Source organism: Leucopleurus acutus (assembly GCF_964270905.1).
Source record: "Leucopleurus acutus genome assembly, chromosome: 9".
Classification (NCBI taxonomy): Eukaryota; Metazoa; Chordata; class Mammalia; order Artiodactyla; family Delphinidae; genus Leucopleurus; species Leucopleurus acutus.
In genome coordinates, this window is record NC_139144.1 from 34,664,841 (window position 1) to 34,688,373 (window position 23,533).

Sequence of the window (23,533 nt, forward strand, 5' to 3'; positions counted from 1 at the left end):
AGAAATCAGAGCTAGTCACCAAAGAATAGAACAAAGAGATGAGGAGCAGAGAAAAGCTGAAAACCCTCCTCTGTTTTCATATTTTTCATGGCCTCTGTTCAAAAGGTCCTGTGAGTCTGTGATCAAACATCTTTCCCTCCCCTCCCCCTCCCCTCCCCCTTTCAGCTGAGGATACCTGTTTATTTTTACACTTCCTTTCCTCCCCCATCTCCCAGCTCATCCCAGACTGCATCCCATAGGCAAAGCTGTGAAGAATCCGTCTGGCCTGGTCCTTAGAGTTTCTTGTTCTTCCTGCCATCCCTTCAAGAGAGTAAGGCAAAGACCTGGTCTGTGCAGATCTAGGAGCTAAAGTGTGTGTCAGGGAGCGGGGAGAATTCTCACTTAGCCTGTACCAACCAGAGCTGAGCGCCCCCATGCCTTGGCTGGGGCGGGCGGTGGGAAGCATGGTGCCTTCTGGGAATACATCCCACTCCCCACTGCACCTTCCTCTTCAGTGTTGCACCTACAGAAGTCCCTTCTCCTAAGGTCTGTGCCCCTGGCACTGGCATTCTTTTTTTTTTAATTAAAATTTTTTTTTAATTTTTATTTTTCGGCTGCGCCGCGCGGGATCCTAGTTCCCCGACCAGGAATCGAACCTGCGCCCCCTGCCTTGGCAGCACAGAGTCCTAGCCGCTGGACCGCCAGGGAAGTCCTCGGGCATTCGTTCCTCACCCATCCTCTCATCACTTTCAGGAACATCCCTGGGTATGACTCTCTCATCCTCCTGACAAGGAAATGCATTTTATCTTTGACTCCAGTAACCGTGCTCTCCACGCTGCACCATGCCAGCGGCAGGGCAGCATCTTATGACCCTTGTCCATGGTCACGGTCCTCTAGCCAGAGACCACCAGGAGCACACCTGTAGTTGAGTAAGTTGGGTTTATTGCTTTTGGTATAGTGATGGAGCCCTCGCACCATGGGGAGCCTCACAGCAGCTCAGTACAAGAAGGTGATAGAAGAAAGGACATCCCAGGCTTGGGTTTGTGTTTGGTGACTTTGGGGAGGGTTTCAAGTAGCAGGGCTTTGCTCTAGATCAGGAAACTGGGCAACTCTGTGACGGTGTCTTAAATCTTATCTATAGGGAGAGGAGCAAAGCCAAAGTTGTCACTGGGAAAGAAGCAGCAGTCGCTACTCACTCACTGGGCTTTCTGGTATTTTCTGCCGTGATCAATGTTTGTGCTTTGTCTGTGTTCAGATATGACTTCCGAGTGGCCGTGTTTTTGTGTTGTCCCACCACAGTCACAGAGTGGCCTTATCTGATGTTGATTTTTCGCAGAATCAGTGACATTTAACAGGAGAACACAAGGCCCAGCCTGAGTGCCAGGCCGGCTCCCAGGTGTTAGGGGCTGCTTCTCCCTTGCTCCGTCTGCCCTGCTCTGAACTGCCCCACTTCAGAGAGCAGCCTCCTTGATCAAAGCCTCCACCTGCTTCCTCCTCGACCGCCTGCCTGCTCCCTTCACTCCTGTAAAGGCTTGTCCTCGGCCCCCGCTTATCAGCTCCTCTCTTGGCGCACTCCTTTCCCTAACCAGACAGACGCCCTGTGGAGAAGGGCTGTTTTGCGTGTGTGCTGACGGCAGCCCACAACACCTCTCCTCCCTCCCTCCTGGTGTCTCCTACGCCGATCTCTTCCCCTGGTGGGCAGAGGGGGCGTCATTCGCTGTTCTCCTCTCAGGTTTCTCTTCTTTTAATTTAAAAATTGTTTTTTTTAATTTATGTTTTTAATTTAAAAATTAAAAAAAATTGTTTTGGCCGCACTGCGCAGCATGTGGGGATCCCAGTTCCCCGACCAGGGATCTAACCCGCGGGCCACACCGCACCACCCTCCCACCTCCCCACGGTGGCAGTGCGGAGTCCCAACCACCAGGCCAGGGAAGTCCCCCCCCCCCCCCCCCCCCGACTCAGATTTCTGAGCACTTTGGCAGGAAGGCCTAAAACCATAAACATATGTTTTTCTACCCTCAGCAGCACAAAGCTGCCTGGCAATTCCTCTTTTCATAACTTGTTTATTCCCTGTTGCAACCCCTAAAGCCATTTTTCCAACAGTTTTCAGGCCAAGGAACCTCCCCTTCCAGAAGATGGTCGGAACCCTCACTCTACGGAGATGATAGAAGGCATCTCATTTTGTCTACCTCAGCTACCTTATTTTCCCTGCTCTAATTTTTTTCTAAATTTCCACCCATCTTCATTCCCGTGATCCTCTCTGGAAGGAGGAAGGCTCGATCCTGTTGTAGCCTAAACCCTCCATGCACATTCCTGATCTCTCGCCCCTTCTCCTTAGCCCCTCACCTTGCCGACTTCCCCAGCCAGGCAGCCTCTTCAGCCTGACTCCTTCCTTTCGACATGAAATTCCAAGGAGGCGGTCTTACCTGTTTGTGCACTTCCTTCACATCCGCTTACACCTCAACACTCGCCTTCCCATCGTGGTCTCCTCATCACTTCCTCCTAGACTCTTCATCTTGGTGAATTTGACAACGTCAGACAGCCTTTGCCCTTGACTCTCCTGAGTCAGTGCCCTCCACCTTCTCCTGGCTTCTGTTGGTTTCACTGCTTAGTCATCTCTTTGGTAGGTTTCCTCATGACTCTGATCCCCTCCCTCTTCCTCCTTCTTTCTATGTTTTCTCTTCCTAGTTCCCTTTCTGTCCTGCTTCCCTTCAACAATCTCATCCACTCCCAAACTTGAGTAGTTCACAGATTTATCTCTGTCCTTGGCCTTTGTCCAGAGCCCTAGTTCTCTATTTCTAACTGCTTGCTAAACATCTATACATGATGTGTTATCAGTACTGAAACATCAGTTGTCTGAAACCAGGTTCATCATTCTCAGCAGAACCAGTTTTTTTGTGCCCTTTAATGGCATTTCCATTCTCTTTCACCCACAGATCTGGGATTTGATCTGTCATCTTTGACAGTCAAATCGCATGGGTTCTCTACCTTTGCTTTCTCTCTTGCATGTGGCCTCATCTTGGGGGAGCTCACCACGTTAGACTCACCCTGTTATGGAGCTATCACCTTGTCATTTAAGGGCAGGGCATCGGTCTTACTCACCGCTGCTTGCCCCTTAGTGTCTGCCACAGTGCCTTACCCAAAGCAGACCCTCACTGTTTGTTGAGTGGTTGTCCATAAATTAAGCATTTTAATGCTTTCCTTGCATTTCATGAACTGTTTGTCATTGAACATATTTCTTGTCATTAGTTCTTTAAATACTTTTATTCTTAACCAAGCAAGCACCAGAGTAAAGTTTCATACCCAGAACTTCAACTCTGGTACTTATGCTGTTTTTCAGGAAGAGCAGTTAGATAAGGGTACATAGGTTGGTCAGGAGGTGTTAATTTCACCTTCCTTCTTGAGAGCCGGGTATAATACATACGGTTATTACGTTTTCACGGCAATTTTAGATAACTTCCATCTCCTTTTATACATTGATTTTTCTACTTTTTTGCTTCTTTATTTTTTAACAGGTTTTCAAAATGGAAACTATCACTGTGACATAAGATGCTATTGATAGTACATCAGTATGGTTCAGCTATTCCCCTGCCCAGCAGAGTGTAGCTGCTCTGTGCACAGCCCTGTAATACATATTAGTTACACAGACATTAGAGAAGCCCTTCCCATCCATATGTATGTGCATGGCCCGCGGAGGTTAATAATGCCATATATCACATGCACGTAGAATGTAAAACGTACTTCAGAATGACAGCAGGCTCATATAAAATGAATATTGGCTTACGACGAGAGGAAAGCTAGGGAAAGATTTTTGTCCTTTCAAACCTGCTCTTTACTGAATTATTTGTTTCTGTGTCTCAGTATCCCGGACTCACATTCTGCCCCCACCCTTTTTTTTTTTTTTTGTCAATATTATGCTCCTCTCACCAGCCACCTTGCTTCACTTCAGCCACATGGATAACAAAAGAACCCCTTTGGAGAAATGAAAGATAGCAATTATACATTGGTATTCATGTTACAGGAGTCACACTGCCATCCTCAGGGAGTTTAACAATGAATATCCAGTATTAATTGCCACAGTAACTGTGTGTCTGACCTTGCTGAAGTGCAGTACATCAGTTTTACATAGTAAAATTATTTGCCACTAAGAGATTTAGAAAGGATGATCTTAAAATTATATTGCTGTTTAGAATGACTAGTATTTTTAAGAAGATCTCGGGGGACTCAAATGACTAGGTCACTACATTTTCTTAGGAATCAGCACACCGGGAGTTGAAATCATCATTTTCCCACTGATTTGGTTGGCAATTACGACAAGAATAGTGCCTTCCTATTCTTATGGAAGGTGAATAAATACATCGGCATCTCTGATAAATCTATGGAACTGATAATAAGGCACGAGGACATAGTACTTTTTATCCAACGGGGGGCGGGAAAATGTTCTTTTTGTGTGTTTGTACCTAATTGAGGTAGGGTTTTCTGCCAGGAGCAGAAACACAGAAGCATGCTAGGAACCCTAGGACGTGTTTCCCTTTTTAAAGAGGCAACATAATTTTTAAGGTGAAGCCTCTTTGCTGTCAACTTTTCTTGCTTCAATCTTTTGCTCAGATCCTCAGAAATACAGAAGGTAAATATTTCTACATGTGTTTCTCCCTACCCCCTCCGCCCCTACCTGCCTCTGGTTGGGCGCCACCCATCAGGAGAATTTCACACTCCACAGTCTGGAAGCGTTTGTCACTTGGGTGTCACTTGGGTCGGCTCCACACTGCTGGGTCAGCAGTGAGCCCGACTCTGACAGAGCCACGTCAGCGGGCCATGTTAGGCTCTGGGCTGTGGAAGCTGTGTGTGCAGAAATGAATGATTGTTCAGCCTTCTCTGCGTGTTAAAAGGGACCGCGGTGAAGAAAGTCAGTGCATTCACCCGTGACATCCGAATTTCAGCCTAGATGAGGTTCTAACTAGAGATCCGTTTTTGCTCTTATTCTGGCAAAACAAGTACGTGATAACTATGAAGGCCACCTCAAGTTCGGGAGTAAAACATGAACTGAATGATAGAATGAGTAGTTTTTTTCCCACCTTAAAATAAGGCTGTGATGTAAATGAATATGATCTGTATCTGCTACGTCTACTTAATATGGCTTGCTCATTGTTTTAGTGTTTAAATGATGTTTTCTATGATTCTCTAATTTTAATATAGTGGCAGTTTAAGAAGTATTAACCAGGTAAAAGAGAGTATAGCACACATGCAATTAGTATATTGTGTTTTTGAGACTTTGAACTTTGGATTTCTTAATTCACATCATTCAGGTAGTTTTAAAAATGAACTCTGAATCCCATCCCCACTTTATTCTTTTTTCCAGCTTCCTTTAAAGCATTTATGTCTTTCTAATGCTTTATGTATCCATACAACTTGAGCCTGGACCCTGTACCATTAGAGGGAGATCCTTGACCAGATTCCTAATTTGTTCTGAATCTGTAAAGATATTAGGTGGGAAAGCAACTTGAGAAAGTGCAGCTTTAGTTAGCTTTTTTTTTTTTTGGCCTTTTAAATTTTCTCTCTGTTTTTCCTTCTTCCATCCATCACTCCCGTCGGCAATGAAAGCAGGATGATGAAGTGACAACCGTTCAGGTTAAAGAGCAAGACCGGGACGTCCTGGTGCTGAAGAAAGTGCAGAGCTGCGGCCCAGCCCCCCAAGCGGGGAGCTTGGAGAGTGATTGGAGGTCAGACTTTCCACCCAGCCCCCGTGCTCCTGTTTCCTTTTCCCTGCCTTCCTCCCCTTCTCCCGCTCCATCTCACTCGCTCTCTCTGCCTCCTCTATCCCCCCCTCCCTCCCTCCCTCCCTTTTTTCTCCGCCTCTCGAGCCCAGCGTGCTAGCTGACTGCAGAGCTCTTAGCAGCCAGATGGACTCAGTTCCCAGTGAAAGGACAGAGATGGCAAGATCTTTGCGCCTTTAGGTGATGCCTTTGTTAGCAGCCGTGCACAATGGGCAGCTCCCGGCTGAGAGTCTTTGACCCTCATTTAGAGAGGAAGGATTCTGCCGCGCTTTCAGACCGAGAGCTGCCCTTGCCCACCTTCGATGTGCCTTCTTTCAAATACATTGACGAGGAGGACGAGGACGAAGAATGGAGCAGCCGTTCACAGTCGTCCACTGAGGATGACTCCGTGGACTCTCTGCTCTCCGACAGATACGTGGTCGTGTCCGGGACCCCAGAGAAGATCTTGGAGCACCTTTTGAATGACTTGCACCTGGAAGAAGTCCAGGACAAAGAAACAGGTAAGGCAGGGGGGTGTCTCCTGCTCCCAGACTCACAGCTGCGGCTGCCCTTGTCCGTTTCCAGAGGGGCAAAGCCTCCGTCTGTACTGTAGCTGAAACCAGAGTGGGCTGACCCAGCATATGCTTCTTGGGCCTCCCCCTTAGCCTCCTGCTGTTTTGTTTAAATCCAGTAAATGGACGCACGTAGATCCAAGCAGCCGCCTGGGAAGTAGCTGTACAAAGAAAATGATACGAAGGCAGATGTTCTTGTTTCGCTGGCCGTTTTTACCACATCTCACCTAAAGGCAGTTGGCGAGAGGCCAGCATTTAATAGCCAGTGTCCAGCGGGAAGGAATATGAGGGATGGGGTTACCAGCTCTAGCGTGCACCTGGCTTGTGGGAAGCACTGAGCTGGGGGGAGTGGCCTCCCTGCCGAAAAGTCAACAATTAATGCAACTACTCAGCAGCTATTAGCTTAGCAGCAACTTCTGCCTCTTTCCATGTGGTTTACAAACTGCTCAGAGCAAGCCCTGCTGTGCAGGATATGATACTCATAGCTTCTCAGACCAGAAACTGTAATTCACTGAAGTCTTGTTGATCAGGCTTCTCGTCCTTTCTATTTAATCTGGGAGCAAAATACCCGCTTAGCTTTTTCACCCTTGCACTTCTGGAAACACTACCATTGCATGATCTACCCAAACTTCCTTTATCACACAAGGGCAGTGCTTGCTTCTCTTAAGCAAAATTTATCATTTGTTCCAGCCTGGAGCACTTATTCCAATGAATAGGCCTCTGGCTGTAGCCTGAATTCTGCAACTTGATGCCCTGACTAAAATGCACTTTTTGCTGCCACCATAGCACCTGTGATGCCGCAGTTTGCAGTATATCAACTGCGTCAATAAAAGGCATTTTTGGTTTTATTAGTACAAGTAACTCCTTAGGTTTTTCCCATGCAGGAAGGGTTGTGAAATGACAGCTTAGGTGGGAACAAGAGTTTCCTTGGGTCCCAGTAGTTTTGTCTGAACTTAATTGATGTCTGGCTCTATACTGCATTATAAAGGACGTTAAGAGAAACAAAGATGTGTGAAATATGTAATAGTGTTTTTATAAAAAAGCCAAAAATGACTCAATCACGCATCCTACATAGATGTTACTGTTTGATCTTGAAATTCAAACAAAAACGTTATTTTGCATATCTGTGTTTGGGGAAAAATAGGAATAGTTGTCATTTATACACAAACAAGCTAAAAGAGAAACGTATTGTTGTGGCATTTGCTGGGTGGTTTTGTACGTCTGTCTATTAATATTTTGTGCGTTTGAGCACTATTTCCGTGTTCTGCTTCATCAGAGATAGTCATCATGGAACTGGCCATAATTTTCCGCGTACTGGTTAGCAGACTGCTTTACACAGGTGGTTTGGACTAGATTACAGGCAAGTTATCTGCCACGAAGAGGACACCTTTGAACGTGCGTAGCAGTTTGGGGGACTGAATGCGTTCTTTTTAATAGCACTGCAGTTCTATAACACAGGACTTTGTGTCTAAGTCATATTAATAAGAGTAGAAATTACTGAAGCCAGTACTAGGCCTACTTGATTTCTTTTTTCTTTCGTTCTCACTGTCATTAGTTTTTTGTGAAAGATGGCCTAGGTACCCACTGACAAGTTACCCCTGGGAATGAGAAATCACCCTAATTCCTGTTACTAATGCCAGGAGTGGCCTCCTGCTGGGAAACAGTGTTGTACCTGCTGTCTAATGACTGGTATTCCCAGTTTCTTCTCGATTATACCAACTCTGGGATCAGATGTGTCCCTCTTGCCAGGTGCCGAGCAAAGCTAAAAGGACCACGACTCGGTGTGGCCAAAGCCGGGCAGGTAGAGCCCCGCAGGGGTCAGTCTCTCCTCATTCCTCCTCATTTCCTTAGCGTTTGCAGAGGACACATGTAAAACTTCAGATGTTTGCAGGGACACCTGAGAGGGAAAACAGTAACAACTCTTCCTCTGATCAAAGGAGAGTTTTATGAAAATGAAAAAGTCAACTTTGGAGAGAGATTGACGTGTAATATGATAGGGACACCTAAGTGGAAGTCACATGCAGTTCTTCCACACTTCACGAACAGCGCTTGGAGAAAATACAACAGAAGAGCCACTGGGTGGCTTTTGTTGGTAACATTTAAAAAAATAGAAATATAAAATCAATGTCATTTACAAAGTGAAGAAAAGTGGTTATGAGTTCGTTCTAGTTTGAATACTAAATGAGTCACATATTTAAAGTAGTTGGGGCCCCTTGTCACTGACAGCGGTGAATGTTAGTTCTTTATCTTGGTCAGGCTGGCAACCCTCACTATAAAAGGTCTACGTGTGCAGGAGTCTGAGTCGCGTAAACATATGGAAGACAGATGGAGGAAAACGAGAAGGGGCTGCACTAAACGTATACAGCAGCGTTTTTATGTTCTTGAGCGCCCCTTTTAGGGAGATGGAGCCATATGGAGCCGGGTGGGGCCATATGGTGGTTATCCACATGGCCCCAATGGCAATGAGGAAGAAAGCATTCATGGGAAGGAATAAACGGTCCTGGAGGCTGGGACGAGCCCGTTCTGGATTCTTACATTCCTGTACCCACCAGAGGCTGGGGAAGTTAACCAAGCAAGAGACGCAAGTTATTTCCATCTCTTCCCCACAGAAGTCACTTCATTGTGAAAATGTAGGTGCAAGGCCCAATAGGCTAAGAGACCTATACTCGCAAAGGACAGGTTCAGGTGATTAGTAATTGCTGTGTACATGCAAGCGGAAAAAAAGTTTACTTAACTGAATGGAATAGAAATAAGAGATACTGTATTTTTGTTATTACCAAATCTAGAATAGAATGGAATAGCAAACAACAATTCATATAGTATTCTATCACCATATCAAACTGACTTTCAAAAGCAAAAAACATCATTAGAGATGCTTACAAGCAACCTACTAATGATTTTCATAAATGATTTGATCCACACACCACTTACCATGCTTATTTTCATAATCCCCTATGTGCCTACCTGTCCTCCCTGGTACTACCAGGCACAAACAGTCATCCTGGGAATATCTGGAATGAGTGGATGGATGGATGAATGAATGAATGAATAATTCTTCATGGTTTAAAATAGAAAAACTGTTTGAGTCTGGTAACTGGATACCTATCTGTGAACGTTGAAGGACTGAAGCTGTTTTCAAAGATTACCTTTTCTTTGGAGGTTCAGGGTCTGACTTGAGGCGTTTGGAATGTTAGGGAAAAATCAAGCGGCTCTATCTTTCATCTTCCCAGAAATAGGGCAGACGTCACTGGGCATTCCCAGCCCAGGAGAATTACAAGGAAGGCAAGAAGCAAGAAAATGTGTTGTGAATAGAGGAGCTGGAGGGGTAGAGGAGCAGGTCCCCACCACCAGCCCCGTCTCTGGAAAGGATCAAATGTGTTTTGTCTAGAGATGCTTCTATTAGGAATAACGATTTCTGTTCTAAGGGGGGTGGCCGGGGACAACACTGTGATCAGACGGATACGTAGAGAAAATCCTTCTTACTGACTTTTCTTTCTACATCTGCATTATGATGAGTCTACCTTAGGGGAAGCACAAGAGGAAATAACATTATTTGCTCCCCTTTTTTTCCCCATGTCTTGGGTTTTTATTCATCTTTTTGAAGCAAATGTGCTTATGATTACAGGTTTTCAAGAAAAAACAAGCAGGGAATAAGGTAGCGGGAACAGGTAAAGCCTATTAGCCGATTCTTACTAGGCTCGGCCTGCTTTCTTCCAGGTGTGGCTGTTTTTACTTCATGAGGTTATCGTTCAGTATATTGTGTACTCAGTGTGGAAATGTCTGCTCATCCTGCTTTGACCACGGAAGGCATGGACGCCTCTGTGTGGGTGGTGTACTTTCAACAGCACCTAGTAGGCTGATTACATCATGGAGAAAGTGAGTCCCTTACCTTTGTAACGAGGCAACCACCTCCGTGAAAGTACCTGGTTTATATATAGGAGTGTCTCACTTCATTGATAGGGTCCCAGAGCTATTCTCCATTGCCAGCTTAATGGCTTTTCTTGGGGCATTGCACTGATGGAACCTTGAGTGAAGCTAGGGCAGGCAAGCCATTTTTCATTTTCTTTTATCTTCTTTCCCGTTCCAGCACCAAGCGTATCCTAAATACTTGATACATATTTCTTGTGAAGGAAAATTAAGAATGCCATTTTCCTGATCGTTGGAAATACGGAAGACAGTTTAGGTGAACTTCTTCCTTAATTTCCTTACCTTTTAGGATTTCTGGAAAGATGTTTGGTGCTTCTCTTCTAGGCTTTCTTTTGCAGGTGGCAAGACCTTTATAACGCTGCGGCCGCATGGCTTTTGCAGGACTAAACCTTTTGGTGGGTAGACATGGAAGTTTTTAGGTGGTGGTAAGCCTCGCCGTGATTTTGTGCAATTAACATGCATGTAAAATTATCTTGGGTCTATCTTTTTATTTTTGTGGTAGTATGTAACACATAATAGACCAGTGGATCTTATCTGTGGCTGTATCATTAGCAGCACATAGGGCATTTTTCAAAATATCAATGTCTGGGTCCCACCCCCGAGATCCTGGTTCAGTTGACCCGAGTTGGGGCCTAAGAGTTATGGGCTTTGAAGGCTCCCCAGATGAAGCTATATGTAGCCAGGTGTGAGAGCCACAGAACTAGGACAGTGACTTTGTCTCTCCACTTTTTTCAGAGACATATTCAAAGTGTCTAATAGTTATCAATTTGCCCCTGAGAACTACGGGCGTCATTTCTCCTTTCCTCCACCTGCCCTCCCCACTCCCTCTCCTGGTCTCTGTGTCCAGCCTCATATCCACTGGTCCCTGCCCTAGAGCCTCTGCAACCTGAGTTCAAAATTCACAAACCTGCATTGCTGGTCCATCCACTGAAATGGTTTTGAAAAAAGAAAACAATCAGAGCGGACGGAGGTACTGGCCACACAGCTGTTAGCTCTCAGTTCTTGGAATGAGGAGGTGACGGTATAGTGAACAAAACCCATTTGGATTTTTGCAGGGTTCTGTCACACTCCAGGGATCTCTGGGTGGTCCTTCAGTCTCACAGCCAAGAACGCTTACTTCTGTAAGAAATGATGTTCTAAGGAAGGAGAATATGCACGCAGCAGAGTAGAAAGGGTACTAAAATGAGATTCTGAACCCTTGGGTCCCCAGATCTGGGCTCCATTAATAGACCAAACTGAGACCTTGAGCAAGTTATATGTGAGATGAGTTCTGACATATCTTTCATCACTAAAATGCTTTGATCTAAAGAGATTTATGTCAACCCCTTTCCTTTCAAAATATGTCACAGAACCGTAGAATTCTAGATCTGGAGGAGACCTTAACCCTGCGGTCGTTTTGTGCTGACCTCACCATCACTTAGGCTTTGCACAAGGGCTTAGGCGGTTTGGCCTGACTTCATGTTGCCCTGTCTTACTGCTGTGTTTCTCCAGCCTCGCTCAGAGAGTAGTTAGAATGTTGATGGGCTAGCAGGCTTGGAATTCAAGGCTCAGTGGCCATACCCGGTGATGATTTAGGTGTGTTTGTGTATAACCTTGTCCAATGGGAAACTTTTTAAGTTTCTTTGGGAAATTATGCTATAACATTTACAAAGAATAGCTTTGGTTTATCACCTACCAGTAATAGCCGTTTGCAGAGAGTTTTACTACCAGGCCATTTTGGGATATTCAGAAACAGTCCGTTGCTAGAGAAAAGCAGCAACGGTTTTCCCCCAGTGATGAAATACTCTGCATCCTGGCTCTTATACTAGCCCTCCCCCTGTAATTCCTTTACTTTTAACTTTACATACTGCTTCTGTAATCAAATACAGCAGTGCATATTTCAGTGTTCAGTTTCTATATGCGGGTGAATGAATACCATAGAAAAATTTAATTCCTTCCTTCCGCGGATATTTTCGACCTCTTACGTAGGCACTGTTCTAGCTGTGGGGCATACAGCTGTAAACAGAATACACACAAACTCCTTACCTTCGTGGGGCTTACATTTTAGTGGAGGGAGTCAGACAAAAAGCAAATAGGGAAAGAGTGGATGTTCGTGGTGCTAAATAACCAATCTCATTATAGACACAAATTTGGGAGAACTATATCCACATGTCTTTAAAAATGAAGAAGCTAGAGGATGTTTTAATGTGTTTAAAGTAGTATAGAGAATGAATGTGAAATGTCTGGTCCTATTCAGCAAAGTTCAGAACCAAAGGAAATAGACTTAGTTGAAAAAATAAATAAAAGGAGCTGGAAGTAGGTATAAGTATCCCTGGATGGTACTGGCGACAGCTAGGAGCCGTAGACTCCGCAATCCGGGGAAACGGTTGATGTCAGCCTTTTACCTTCTTGACCTGTGAAAGTAGCTTTCTCAGAGACAAATAACTGGACTAGGTTGCCACTCGAGGTCTTTTTCAGCTTTATGAAACTGTCAGTGTTAAATGTTAGGTTAATTTTGTTTGCATTACATGCTGATGAAAAAATCAACGAAAGACTAAATAAATTCATTAGCACCCACTCCAGCTGCCCTGGGTGTGCCTCAGATGCAGATGAGAACCCCACTGTTCAGCGAAGGCTTGTGTTTTCAGATAAAGCGAAGGCTTGAAACAGCGATCCACGGTGACAATGAAAATCCCCAAAGCGCCATTGAGAGAGCGCTAGGAGTAAAAGTGCTCATATTAGAATATTGGTTTCTGTTCTGCTTTATAAGCTCTGTGCTTCTGGTTTGGTTTGGTTTGGTTTTTTGGCAGTTCCCTTAGCTTCTCTCCTAATTGCTAATGTGGAGAATGTAATGTTTTTGCCGATTGTAATTGAAGCATTGGAAGACTTTATAAATTAATACTGACTAAGTGATGAGATAATTAGAATTGTGTAGAAATTTCTTTCTCATTTGCCTCATGTATGAAATCAAAGAGTTTAGACCACATGACATCCGAGGCCCCTTCCAAATTTGAGAGCCACGATCTGACACCACGCTGTTTATCCAAACATCCCCTCCACTAGCTGGATGCTTGTACGGGATGATTATCTCCATCTAATGGACGTAGACGCTAAGGCAGAAGTTAACTAAGCTGCTTCAGAGATAGAGTGGTCATTTGAATCTGAAAGTGAACCCAGATGTATTCCTAGCTGTGTCCTAGACATCATTTTTGCCTAGTGGCTAAAATCTTGAATGAAAGGCAGAACTGAAATAAAAAACCTCCCATTCGACTCTAGCTGTAAACCCCAAATCAGGCGCTTCAGTAGCCACTTAAGAGGGAGCTAATCTCCAGCACAAAGACCTGCTTCTTGGTTTCCACCTGTGAGCAAGGTGGCCACTGGGTGGGCTCACTGCTTCAAGAAGGTTACACAAGAGAGGGGGTGTGGGGGAAGAGGTCCTAGTTGCAGCTGATGCTGTATCAGACCACTCACATCAGATAATGTTAAAAATCAGATTATGACTGTGAATTTCATTTGAGGTGTTCATCTTCTGAACTAATCTATTCACACCACCTTTGAACATGTGATACTATATATGATAACAAGGGAATTGATGCTTTTACACTGCCAGTAGATTGTGGGTTAATTAATACTCTTGTTGGTAATGAAGCAAGGTGAAATGCAGTGAGACAGAGATGAAGCATAAGGTCATTAGTGTACACTGATTAATAGTGAAAATGTGGAAGTTTTCATTACAGCATAACCAATGGGCAAAAGAAGATGTTTAATGGATAAAGATGTAAGGAGGAGTACAGCCTACTTTTCAGGGATACCGTCCCCATTTCGAATGAGACTGGATCATCGGAGTGCATTTATTAAATCGCATCATTTTCATGTTTACTCCACATGATGTCTTCCAGTACTTAAAGTTCAACTCTAAGTCTAGAGCACCCTAGAAACAAACTGAAATATTGTAGGGCTGTGAGAAATTAATTTCAGGAGGATCTGAAGATAGGAAATGGAAAATGAAATACACAAGGGGCAAGAATTACCTCAGAAATTAGATCTTTAGTCTCCTGACTATAAGGATTTTGAAAAACTTGTGCATCTTAAGAAGAGTTTTTAGACTTTCTTCTTTGAATACTTCTAAGGAAAATATCAACAACTTTCTGATGGGCTAGAGGGAAGGCTGTGTCCTAGAGTTGGGAAGTGAGATAGAGGATCTTTGAAAGTTTCCTTCACACATTATATTCTAGATGAAATACACATGTGACTTCTTGTTTCTGTGAAGTCTGTCCTGCTGGTGATGTCCTCAACCCCCCAAACCATGAGGGTTTTCCTATGTAAATTGTAGCCAGAACAGAAGGCTTAGAAATGAATGGACTTTCTCCTTTATTCACCTTGGAAATTTTATTTGCTTTATTCCCCTTATTTACATTTTCTTTGCTTCCCCTAAAATGCTTTTCCTCCAACTCAGGTGCTCGATTTGGTGCTCATCTTTTTAGGTAGACAACTGTGGGGAACCTTAGGTATTTCTTTCTTTGTAGTTCAGTAAATTTCTAATTTCCTAGAATGGCTGGTGGATAAATTATTACAAATAACAAAATACTCTGGTACACTGAGAGTTGCCATAAATATGTACATAAATTGTCAATTTTCAAAGAATCATAATAGATAAAATTACAGTCTGTTTTTAAATGTAAAATATAAAGGCCCTTTCTAATAAGTCACAAAGTTCATGTAGAATAGTCTTCGGTTTTATAATTACATGAATAAGATATTGGCTTAAATCTGTATAGTCTCTTTGACATAGGGTGAAGATTCCCTTTTTTTTTTGTAATTTTTTTAAAAATATATTTTTATTTTTTAATTTATTTTGGTTGCTCTGGGTCTCAGTTGTGGCAGGTGGGCTCCTCAGTTGCGGTATGCATGTGGGATCTAGTTCCCCGACCAGGGATCGAACCCAGGCCCCCTGCAATGGGAGCACGGAGTCCTATCCACTGCACCACCAGGGAAGTCTCTAAAGGTTGCTTTTTAAACACAAATCCAGTGTAACTTGTAGTTTTTCTCATAAAGATGCGTTTGAGAAAGGTAATAGCTTTGTTTAGTTTTCCCTTTATATTTTGTCTCTCTAATATATACCCTTTAAGAACAAAGGCTGCTACTTCTATTTTTCTATCTATAGTTCTATAATCCATAATTTCTGTAGCACAGTTTCTCAGTTGGGTGCTGATTTTTGTTCTTATAAATTTCTTTTTTTGTTCTTTTTAAAAGGAAAATGGATTTTTATTTCTTTAAAAAGAAAATGCTGTTCTTAACTCTTAAAGTTTTAAAAATGACCATATTTTCTCAGTGAATTTGGGGTCCACTGGCATATTTAATATTGTACTTCAGTAGAAACACTTGTGATTTTGCCAGCGTCCCGCTGTATTTCCAGAAACTTGTTTAAATGTGTGATGTGAGTCAGGTATTTTTGGAGCAGCGAATTGAAAGAAGCAACACATTCTGAAATTTCTGGAGACAAGATACTGTGTCAAAAGTCAGTTTGACAATCGAGTAATTTTAGCAGAATCATAGTTTTAATGTAACATCAGCACATGAAATTACTCGAGACTGTGCTTAAGACAATTCAAAGGATGAAAAAACTCTCTTTTCTCTCTCCCTCTGTTTCTCTCCCTCAGAGATCTTGTGTGTCATCTCTCCAGTTGATGGATTTAAAGTGAGATTATCAGATGTTCTTGTCTGTATTTTTTAATGCTGTGACATCGTCCTCAGTCAAAAATTTAGCATCCTATCGGAAAATGGGGAAAAAAGTGATTTTTCTATATAAGAGTATGGATTTCAGATAGTCTTGTAAGTGTGAGGAAGGAATGCTAGTAAATAGCAATTTGTTGATTATAATCGCTGCATGTTAATCTCTCACAGCATGTTTCAGTCAAATTATGGCCTCATGTAAAGGGTGCAATGCCACAGAATTGCTGTAATTGACAAGCACATGTCTAAAAGGAATGTTCTTCAAGTGGGAGAATTTTTGCCTTTAACATACCTATAACTGAGCTTTTCCTCATTTCTTTTTGCAGTCTTTCTCATTATAACCTTCCCCTCCCATTTCCCATTATCCTCATTTTTTGCCCTTGGGGCCTTCTCGCTCTACAATTGAAACGATTCTTTTCATTCTGTTGGCAGCTTTTTTGCCTTGTGCTTAAGGCTGCTATTAGGCTGGCCGTCCTTCCCCCAAATCTCAGAAATAAATATGAAATTAGACAGAATCGGTAGGTATGTGTGAAAGGAAAGTGTGGTGGAAAACTAAAATACCTTGTTGTAATCCCCAGAATATCTTGCTGTAATCTAAATAGCAACAGAAAATTACTTTCAGAGCCATCCTGTGTCCTTTTCTGCTTCAGACTTATCCTTCTTTTCAGCATTCAGGATACTTGGTCAGTCTTCTAAGTTTTAAATCTTTTAATCCTGTAAATGAGCTTCACTTAGTGTGAAGATGAAAAGCATCAGTTAAAATTGTCCATCTCATGTCTGGTTGGATATTTCTACCTAAATTCTCAGTCTAAAAGTGAACAGGGTTTTAGGCGAGTGGCTGTATATATCAGGGCTCATGATGGTAGTTCTAATATTAAAGCATCTGGTGTTTTCCTTCTTGCTACATCCCTTTGAATGTGCCTTAAATAGACTTGTTATGAAGAAAGATTTACATAGTACATAGAGCAAGGTAGGTTTTCCCCCCAGATTTTCTTCCTGTCTTGCTTGATATCACATAGCTTGTTTTTGTGTAGCAGGCTTATAGATATCATAAATCCAGTGTCATGATTTTGTTAAGAAAAAAAAAGAAGAACAGGGTGAAGATATTTTCATCCTAATTTTGGATCTTTTCCCAAGAACGGAACGTACGAAATGTGACTCCTTGTGTCTTAGTTCAGTTTGATCTGAATTTGAAGGCATTGTAAAGTCGTTTTCATTTACCACTGATGACTTTTGTAGAAAGATTTTAGTAAGCTCAAGTTCTGCCAGTGCTGATTGGCATGTTGTGAGTGCGTATCTCAGAATTATTATGACAGTTTACACTATTTGACAGTCTTCTGGGGAGGTTGTTTGTTCTTTTAAACAATAATCAAAAACATAAAAGGCAAATGTGTCTTCATCAGCACATTCTACAAATCCACAGTAATGAGATCAGGATAAATTCACAACACTCATCTCTCCTTAAATGTACGTTCCCTGCTTATGATAGCTGAGAAACTTGAGAACAAGACCACATTACTGATCATGTGTTTGAGTTCCTGAAAATTTTCTGTGGGTATATATTATTGGTTATCAGGCTTGGCTGCATACAACAGAAAATCTCGAACAGTGACATAAACAGGTTACGTATACTTCTCTCTCATGTGAAAATAAAAATAAAGAAGTGCAGTCCAGAGCTGGTAAGGCCCCTCTGAAATCAACCAGGAGTGAGATTCCTTCCAGCTCTTTGTTCCAGTGTCCCTAGAGTCTGACCTGCATCCCACGAACCAAAGTGAATATAGCATCACAGTCTAGGTAGCAGGGTGGAGCTAGTTAAGAACATACCTGTTCATCACACCTGGCTGCTGCTTCTTTCTCATGGACCAAAACTTAGTTGTGGCCACATCTAGCTACAAGTGAGACTGGGAAATGTATTGTTTGGTTTGGTTTTAAGCTATCTGGAGAGCAGTATGCCCAAGAAAAATCAAAGTTTGGTTCCTAAAGAAGAGGAAAATGGCATGAAATTTTATGAATGGAAGCTTATGTTAATTTGTTTCGATACTTTAGACCCGAGGCCATAACTATATATTTCTGTCCCTTCAAAGTAATATAAACACATTGTAATTTAAAGTGCTGTATAATCACTTTTTAAAAGCCTATAAAGTGGTTTGGATTAAGTCTTATATGCTTCTCAACAAGTGACTATTGACACTAATCTCATGTATTCTTTTTTTTTTAATTGATGTATAGTTGATTTACAATGTTATGCCAATCTCTGCTGCACAGCACAGTGACTCAGTTATATATACATTCTTTTTTTATATTCTTTTCCATTATGGTTTATCACAGGATATTTAATATATTTCCCCCTGCTATACGTTAGATAATCTCATGTTTTCTTAATTCTCAAGGTTTACTTACCGGTAAGTACCTTTCTTGTGTGATTTGAGCCCCTGAATTCATGCCAGAGAATTCTGCATTTTTCACTCCAAAATTCTCCCTTCCAGTTGTTAGAAATATTTTTCATAAAATAAATTTAACATATACCAAGGAATAGTTCATGTCATATGGCTTTGAAGAAGTTTTTTTAACAATATCACAAAGTAAATTTGTTCTTTTAAGAGTAGATTATAGTATACAATTTTATATAATTATATTATTGTACTCTTGGTGATATTTCAGAACTCATATGTACCCATTACATACCTGTGTGAGTCAAATCACCATGAATCTTGCTAACAGAAAGGCTTAAGGATGTTCGTAGGCTTGTAAGTAGTACATTTAATTTAAAACAAAACTGACTTCTTAGAACCACTTGAGACAAGGGATATGTATGAGTGCCTTTAGCCAAAAGGCAAAAATATCTTGGCCAGTGACAGTTGATACATGTTTAATGGTCTGTTGATCCAGATGTTGGGCTGACAGGTGATAACTGAGGTGAGGGATAGCCAAGACTTTGACATGCAAGTCACTTCTTTTGATTTGGGAAAGAGTGAACAAAACGTAATGTGACTAATGGTTTTCAGTATCTAATATGGAGAAGTTTATATAGAAGAAAAGGAAGAGTTTTATGGTTTGACCTTTTAAAAAAATTGTTTTCCTTTCTGCCTTTACATTTCAATTTTTAAAAATATAAATATGTATAATTGGTCGTTAAAATATCTTAAAAACATTATGAATCTGTGGACTGTCTTAATCCTTCCATGTGATTGTCATTTCCACTTTTAGAAAAGTAAATTGGCTGATCTCTTATAGCTATTTGCTATTGCCAGGTGTTTGCTAGAAAATAAAAACAAAATAACAAAATTTGAGTAGGAATAAAGGAACTGTAGCATGCGCATAGGTGGAAAAAGACGTCATAGGGCCATCTTCGGCAATTCAAGGCCAGTAAAAAGACCAGATTCCCGTATCTATGATGCTTTTCCCTGTCCAAACCCAGGATTCCATGACTTTCCTGTACTTCCTTTCCCCTCACCCCTGACATGGACGGTTTGTATCCACACCCTCAGGAGAACATTGTGCAGTGAGAGCCATTGCCGTGGCTCAGCACGCCTTGGGACCTAGGCCCCTTCCGACATTAACTCAGTGGTTATTCTCTGTACTTATCTCAGTCTCAGTGTCATCATCCCGCTAAAGGTAAGACCTACCTTCTAAGGTGGTTTTGAAGAGCACAGATCATGTGGGTGACGCTTGTGGTACAGCCCACAATATGTGGTCCATAAAGGTTGGCTGGTGTGGTTATTTTCATACAGACTAGCCACTGTCTTCCCCCCCTGCCAACCAACGTTTCCCCGTCACCTACTGAAGCCACCGCCGGCTTCCTGGGGCACATTAAGGAATAGGTGTGGTTCAAAGCATGGTTTGGGGCTCTCTGGGGCTAAAACATGTGTGCTGGGTGGCAGTGGTGGGCAGGGGTGGGGTATGGAGGTTCGCTCAGACATTCACATGGATGGAATATTCATCAGGCTGGAGCTTGTAGACTGCCCGTTGTGGTCCTTTAACGATCTCACCAGTCAAATTCCAAATCCTTGCAAAAGCTGAGACTTTATCTTACAACTTTGTCTTCACCAGAGCAGAGAGCCCTGTGCTCAGCCCTAAGTAATACGTGTTTGGTCATCCGTTTCAACCAAACCTTTCTCTGTGACCCTAAACCACAAGTCTCCCTGTCACCTGTGTGAGAAAGATAGCAGCCATGTGATATTGGAAAGAAAGAATTCTAATGACTCTTCTGGAAACCAGACACAGAGGCATGTCTGCTGTCAGTCACTGGTTGAAATACATTTCCTAGAAATGTTTTCAAACACAGGCAATACATTAAAGTAAATTTTCTTGTATCGGAAGTGTTCAGTTTGTGTGAGATCTTGTGCCACATTGCTTAGAAAGAGCCTTAGTTGTGTTTCCTTTAAATGAGTAAGTTTGCAGAATAGATTTGTAATTCTTAGGTGTAAAATAGGCAATTGACTATCCATTGCTAAACTTTATTTAAAATAACTTCTCTCTAGTGTCCATAAAATTTCTTTTAACTAGAAACAAAAGTAAATTAGTAAATAAATAAAATTTTACTTGTCTGAAATTCAGCACTAATGATTCACAATGACCAAGGGAAAAAAAATTAACACTCAGAATGGTGATACAGTTCAAGTTTTGAAAGAAAGCTGACAGTAGAGATTCTTCTTAGTGCTCAGGAGATAAAAATATCATACCTTGTTTTAAGTTGAGTCAAGTATTAGAGTTATTGCTTGGAATAACCATGCCTGAGACTTCTGATTTAAGATTTTTTTTTAACATCTTTATTGGAGTATAATTGCTTTACAATGTTGCATTAGTTTCTGCTGTGTAACAAAGTGAATCAGCTATATGTGTACATATACCCCATATCCCCCCCTCTTGCGTCTCCCTCCCACCTTCCCTATCCCACCCCTCTAGGTGGTCACAAAGCACCGAGCTGATCTCCCTGTGCCATGCAGCTGCTTCCCACTAGCTATCTATTTTACGTTTGGTAGTGTATGTATGTCCATGTCACTCTCTCACTTCGTCCCAGCTTACCCTTCCCCCTCCCTGTGTCCTCAAGTCCAGTCTCTACGTCTGCGTCTTTATTCCTGTCCTGCCCCTAGGTTCATCAGAACAATTTTTTTTTTTTAGATTCCATATATACGTGTTGGCATACAGTATTTGTTTTTCTCTTTCTGACTTACTTCATTCTGTATGACAGACTCTAGGTCCATCCACCTCGCTACAAATAACTCAGTTTCATTTCTTTTTATGGCTGAGTAGTATTCCATTGTATATATGTGCCACATCTTCTTTATCCATTCATCTGTCGATGGACACTTAGGTTGCTTCCATGTCCTGGCTGCTGTAAATAGAGCTGCAGTGAACATTTTGGTACATGACTCTTTTTGAATTATGGTTTTCTCAGGGTATATGCCCAGGAATGGGATTGCTGGGTCATATGGTAATTCTAGTTTTAGTTTTTTAAGGACCCTCCATACTGTTCTCCATAGTGGCTGTATCAATTTACATTCCCACCAACAGTGCAAGAGGGTTCCCTTTTCTCCACACCCTCTTCAGCATTTATTGTTTGTAGATTTTTGATGACGGCCATTCTGACTGGTGTGAGGTGATACCTCACTGTAGTTTTGATTTGCATTTCCTGATGATTAGTGATGTTGAGCATCCTTTCATGTGTTTGTTGGCAGTCTGTATATCTTCTTTGGAGAAATGTCTGTTTGGATCTTCTGCCCATTTTTGGATTGGGTGATTTAAGCTTTAATGTTTAAATTAATTTTTCTTTGTTTCATGACATTTTAGAATATTTAATTGACAGGCACTTAGGAGCACAGTTTGTAGCTTAAGAATGCATATGTGATGTTAATCATACAAGATGCAGCAACTCAGGTCGATTATGTTAAACTGAGCGAATCTTCGAACTGGATATTAATTTTTTTTTTGGATATTAATTTTTATTGGTAGATGCTGGCAGATTGGTATTGAAAGCTTCATACCCATGACAATTCCCATGTTCTCATCTATATTGTTAAGTAAAATGATACTTGCATTGATCATGAAGAAATTTGTCTTCCTGGCTCATTTGTGAGAGCACCTGCCGTTACTGATCAGTGAGCTACACAACCACAAGAAGAGTCTTTGGGGAGAAACAGCGTGCTAGATGGCATGAGAGCTGAGTGTCAACAATATCCTTAGTTCTCTTCAGTCTATCAAGAGTATGCCTCTACCACTTAAGGGGCATCTCTCTAAAGCCAGCACACCAGGGACCATCACACACCACATCCAGTGGCCTTTGAATGCTCTGTCTCATGGACCTCCTTCCAACAACTTTTGACTCTTATGATCTGCTCTCTTTTCCAGTCCTTTCTTGTTGGCTTCTATCACATTTACGTCTCCCAATTCTCCAATTTCTTCTCTTTTTAAACTCATCTTTCTCCCACCATTGCCCAAATATGAACATCCACCCTAGCTCAACCCTCAACCTCCTGCTTACATCTTCCTAGGATTGTCACTGAGAATTCATGTTGTTCCCAAGCACTCTCTTTATACAGTTGCTCCCATCTTCATCTAGCCTTCTTTAGCAAACTCTGGTCTTCGACAGTTTTGCTCAGTAGTTCCATTTAAAGTAGCCTAGGGAACCCAAGCTCAGTGCATTTAAAAGTAAACTCATCCTCCCTCTCCTTATTCTTCCTGTATCCCGTTGGACTTCCGGGATGCAGCAGGTGTAATCTGCATCTCTTGTCACTTCTCACCTTGAAAGTCTTCATTCACTTCCCTTTTCCTATAGAACGAGCCCCAGGCTCCTTAGTCTAGAGCTCAAAAATACTCCAGGAATTGGCTCCAACTTACTTTTCTACTTTTCAGTTACACCATGTGACCTCTTCCATTACTGTTTCAAAACTGTACCATAGACTGAGACTTACATACTCGCGTGTCCCCAGACAGTTCATGTGAACGAATGAAGCCAACCAGAGCAGAACTGTGCTAAACTGGGGAGGGCATCCTGCGTAAAGAGCGCAACTCAGGTCTAAACCACGGTTGCCCTCTGAGATATGGACGTGGTGTTGCCAGATCTCTGATTTTTAAATATTGTCATCTAACAGAAAACATCTTTAAGGGCAAAACAAGGCTCAAAGGCCACAGGTTTGTGACTCAGCCACAGGCACACACCCATTACCCACTCCTTTGTTTACATCCTTCACCTCTTTCTCCGCCAATTCTGCTCAGAAGTTCAGAGGTCGTCTCACACGCCACCTGTTTGGTGCAACCTTCCCTGGCCTGTGGAGTCTCTCCTTCACCCCCTGTGACATCTATGTTTGGTGTTGCTCAGTTGCCGTGTTACCTTACTTAGTTCATCCCATGGGGATACACGTCTCAGCTCCCTTTCTCATTATGAGCCTGAAGCCATGGACCAGCGTTGTGCTTCCCTGTATCAACCCCCAGTGCCTCAACCAATGCCTTATGTATAGTCATTCCTCAATACACAGTTTTGGTTGGTTGACTGGTAGCGCTTGGAGAACTGGGACAGGACAGACATAAATAATTTTGGGAAAATAAAGAACAGGTAGTATTTATTCCGTGCTTGATATATGCCAGATTCTT

At 42.2% G+C, this 23,533-nt stretch overlaps 1 protein-coding gene across 3 annotated transcripts in view; it reads left to right on the forward strand.

The window, feature by feature from the left end:
• The window catches only part of RAPGEF5 (Rap guanine nucleotide exchange factor 5), a gene marked incomplete at its 5' end in the record, with an annotated part of 214,139 nt that overhangs the window by 140,909 nt on the left and 49,697 nt on the right, over positions 1–23,533 (forward strand). For 2 of the 3 annotated variants that reach the window (XM_082846352.1, XM_082846354.1), the window contains 2 exons: positions 5,581–5,699; positions 6,165–6,253. In XM_082846352.1, coding sequence (XP_082702478.1) covers positions 5,581–5,699; positions 6,165–6,253 — 208 coding nt within the window. The remainder of the gene's footprint in view (positions 1–5,580; positions 5,700–6,164; positions 6,254–23,533) is intronic. The other variant, XM_082846353.1, reaches the window with a different exon arrangement.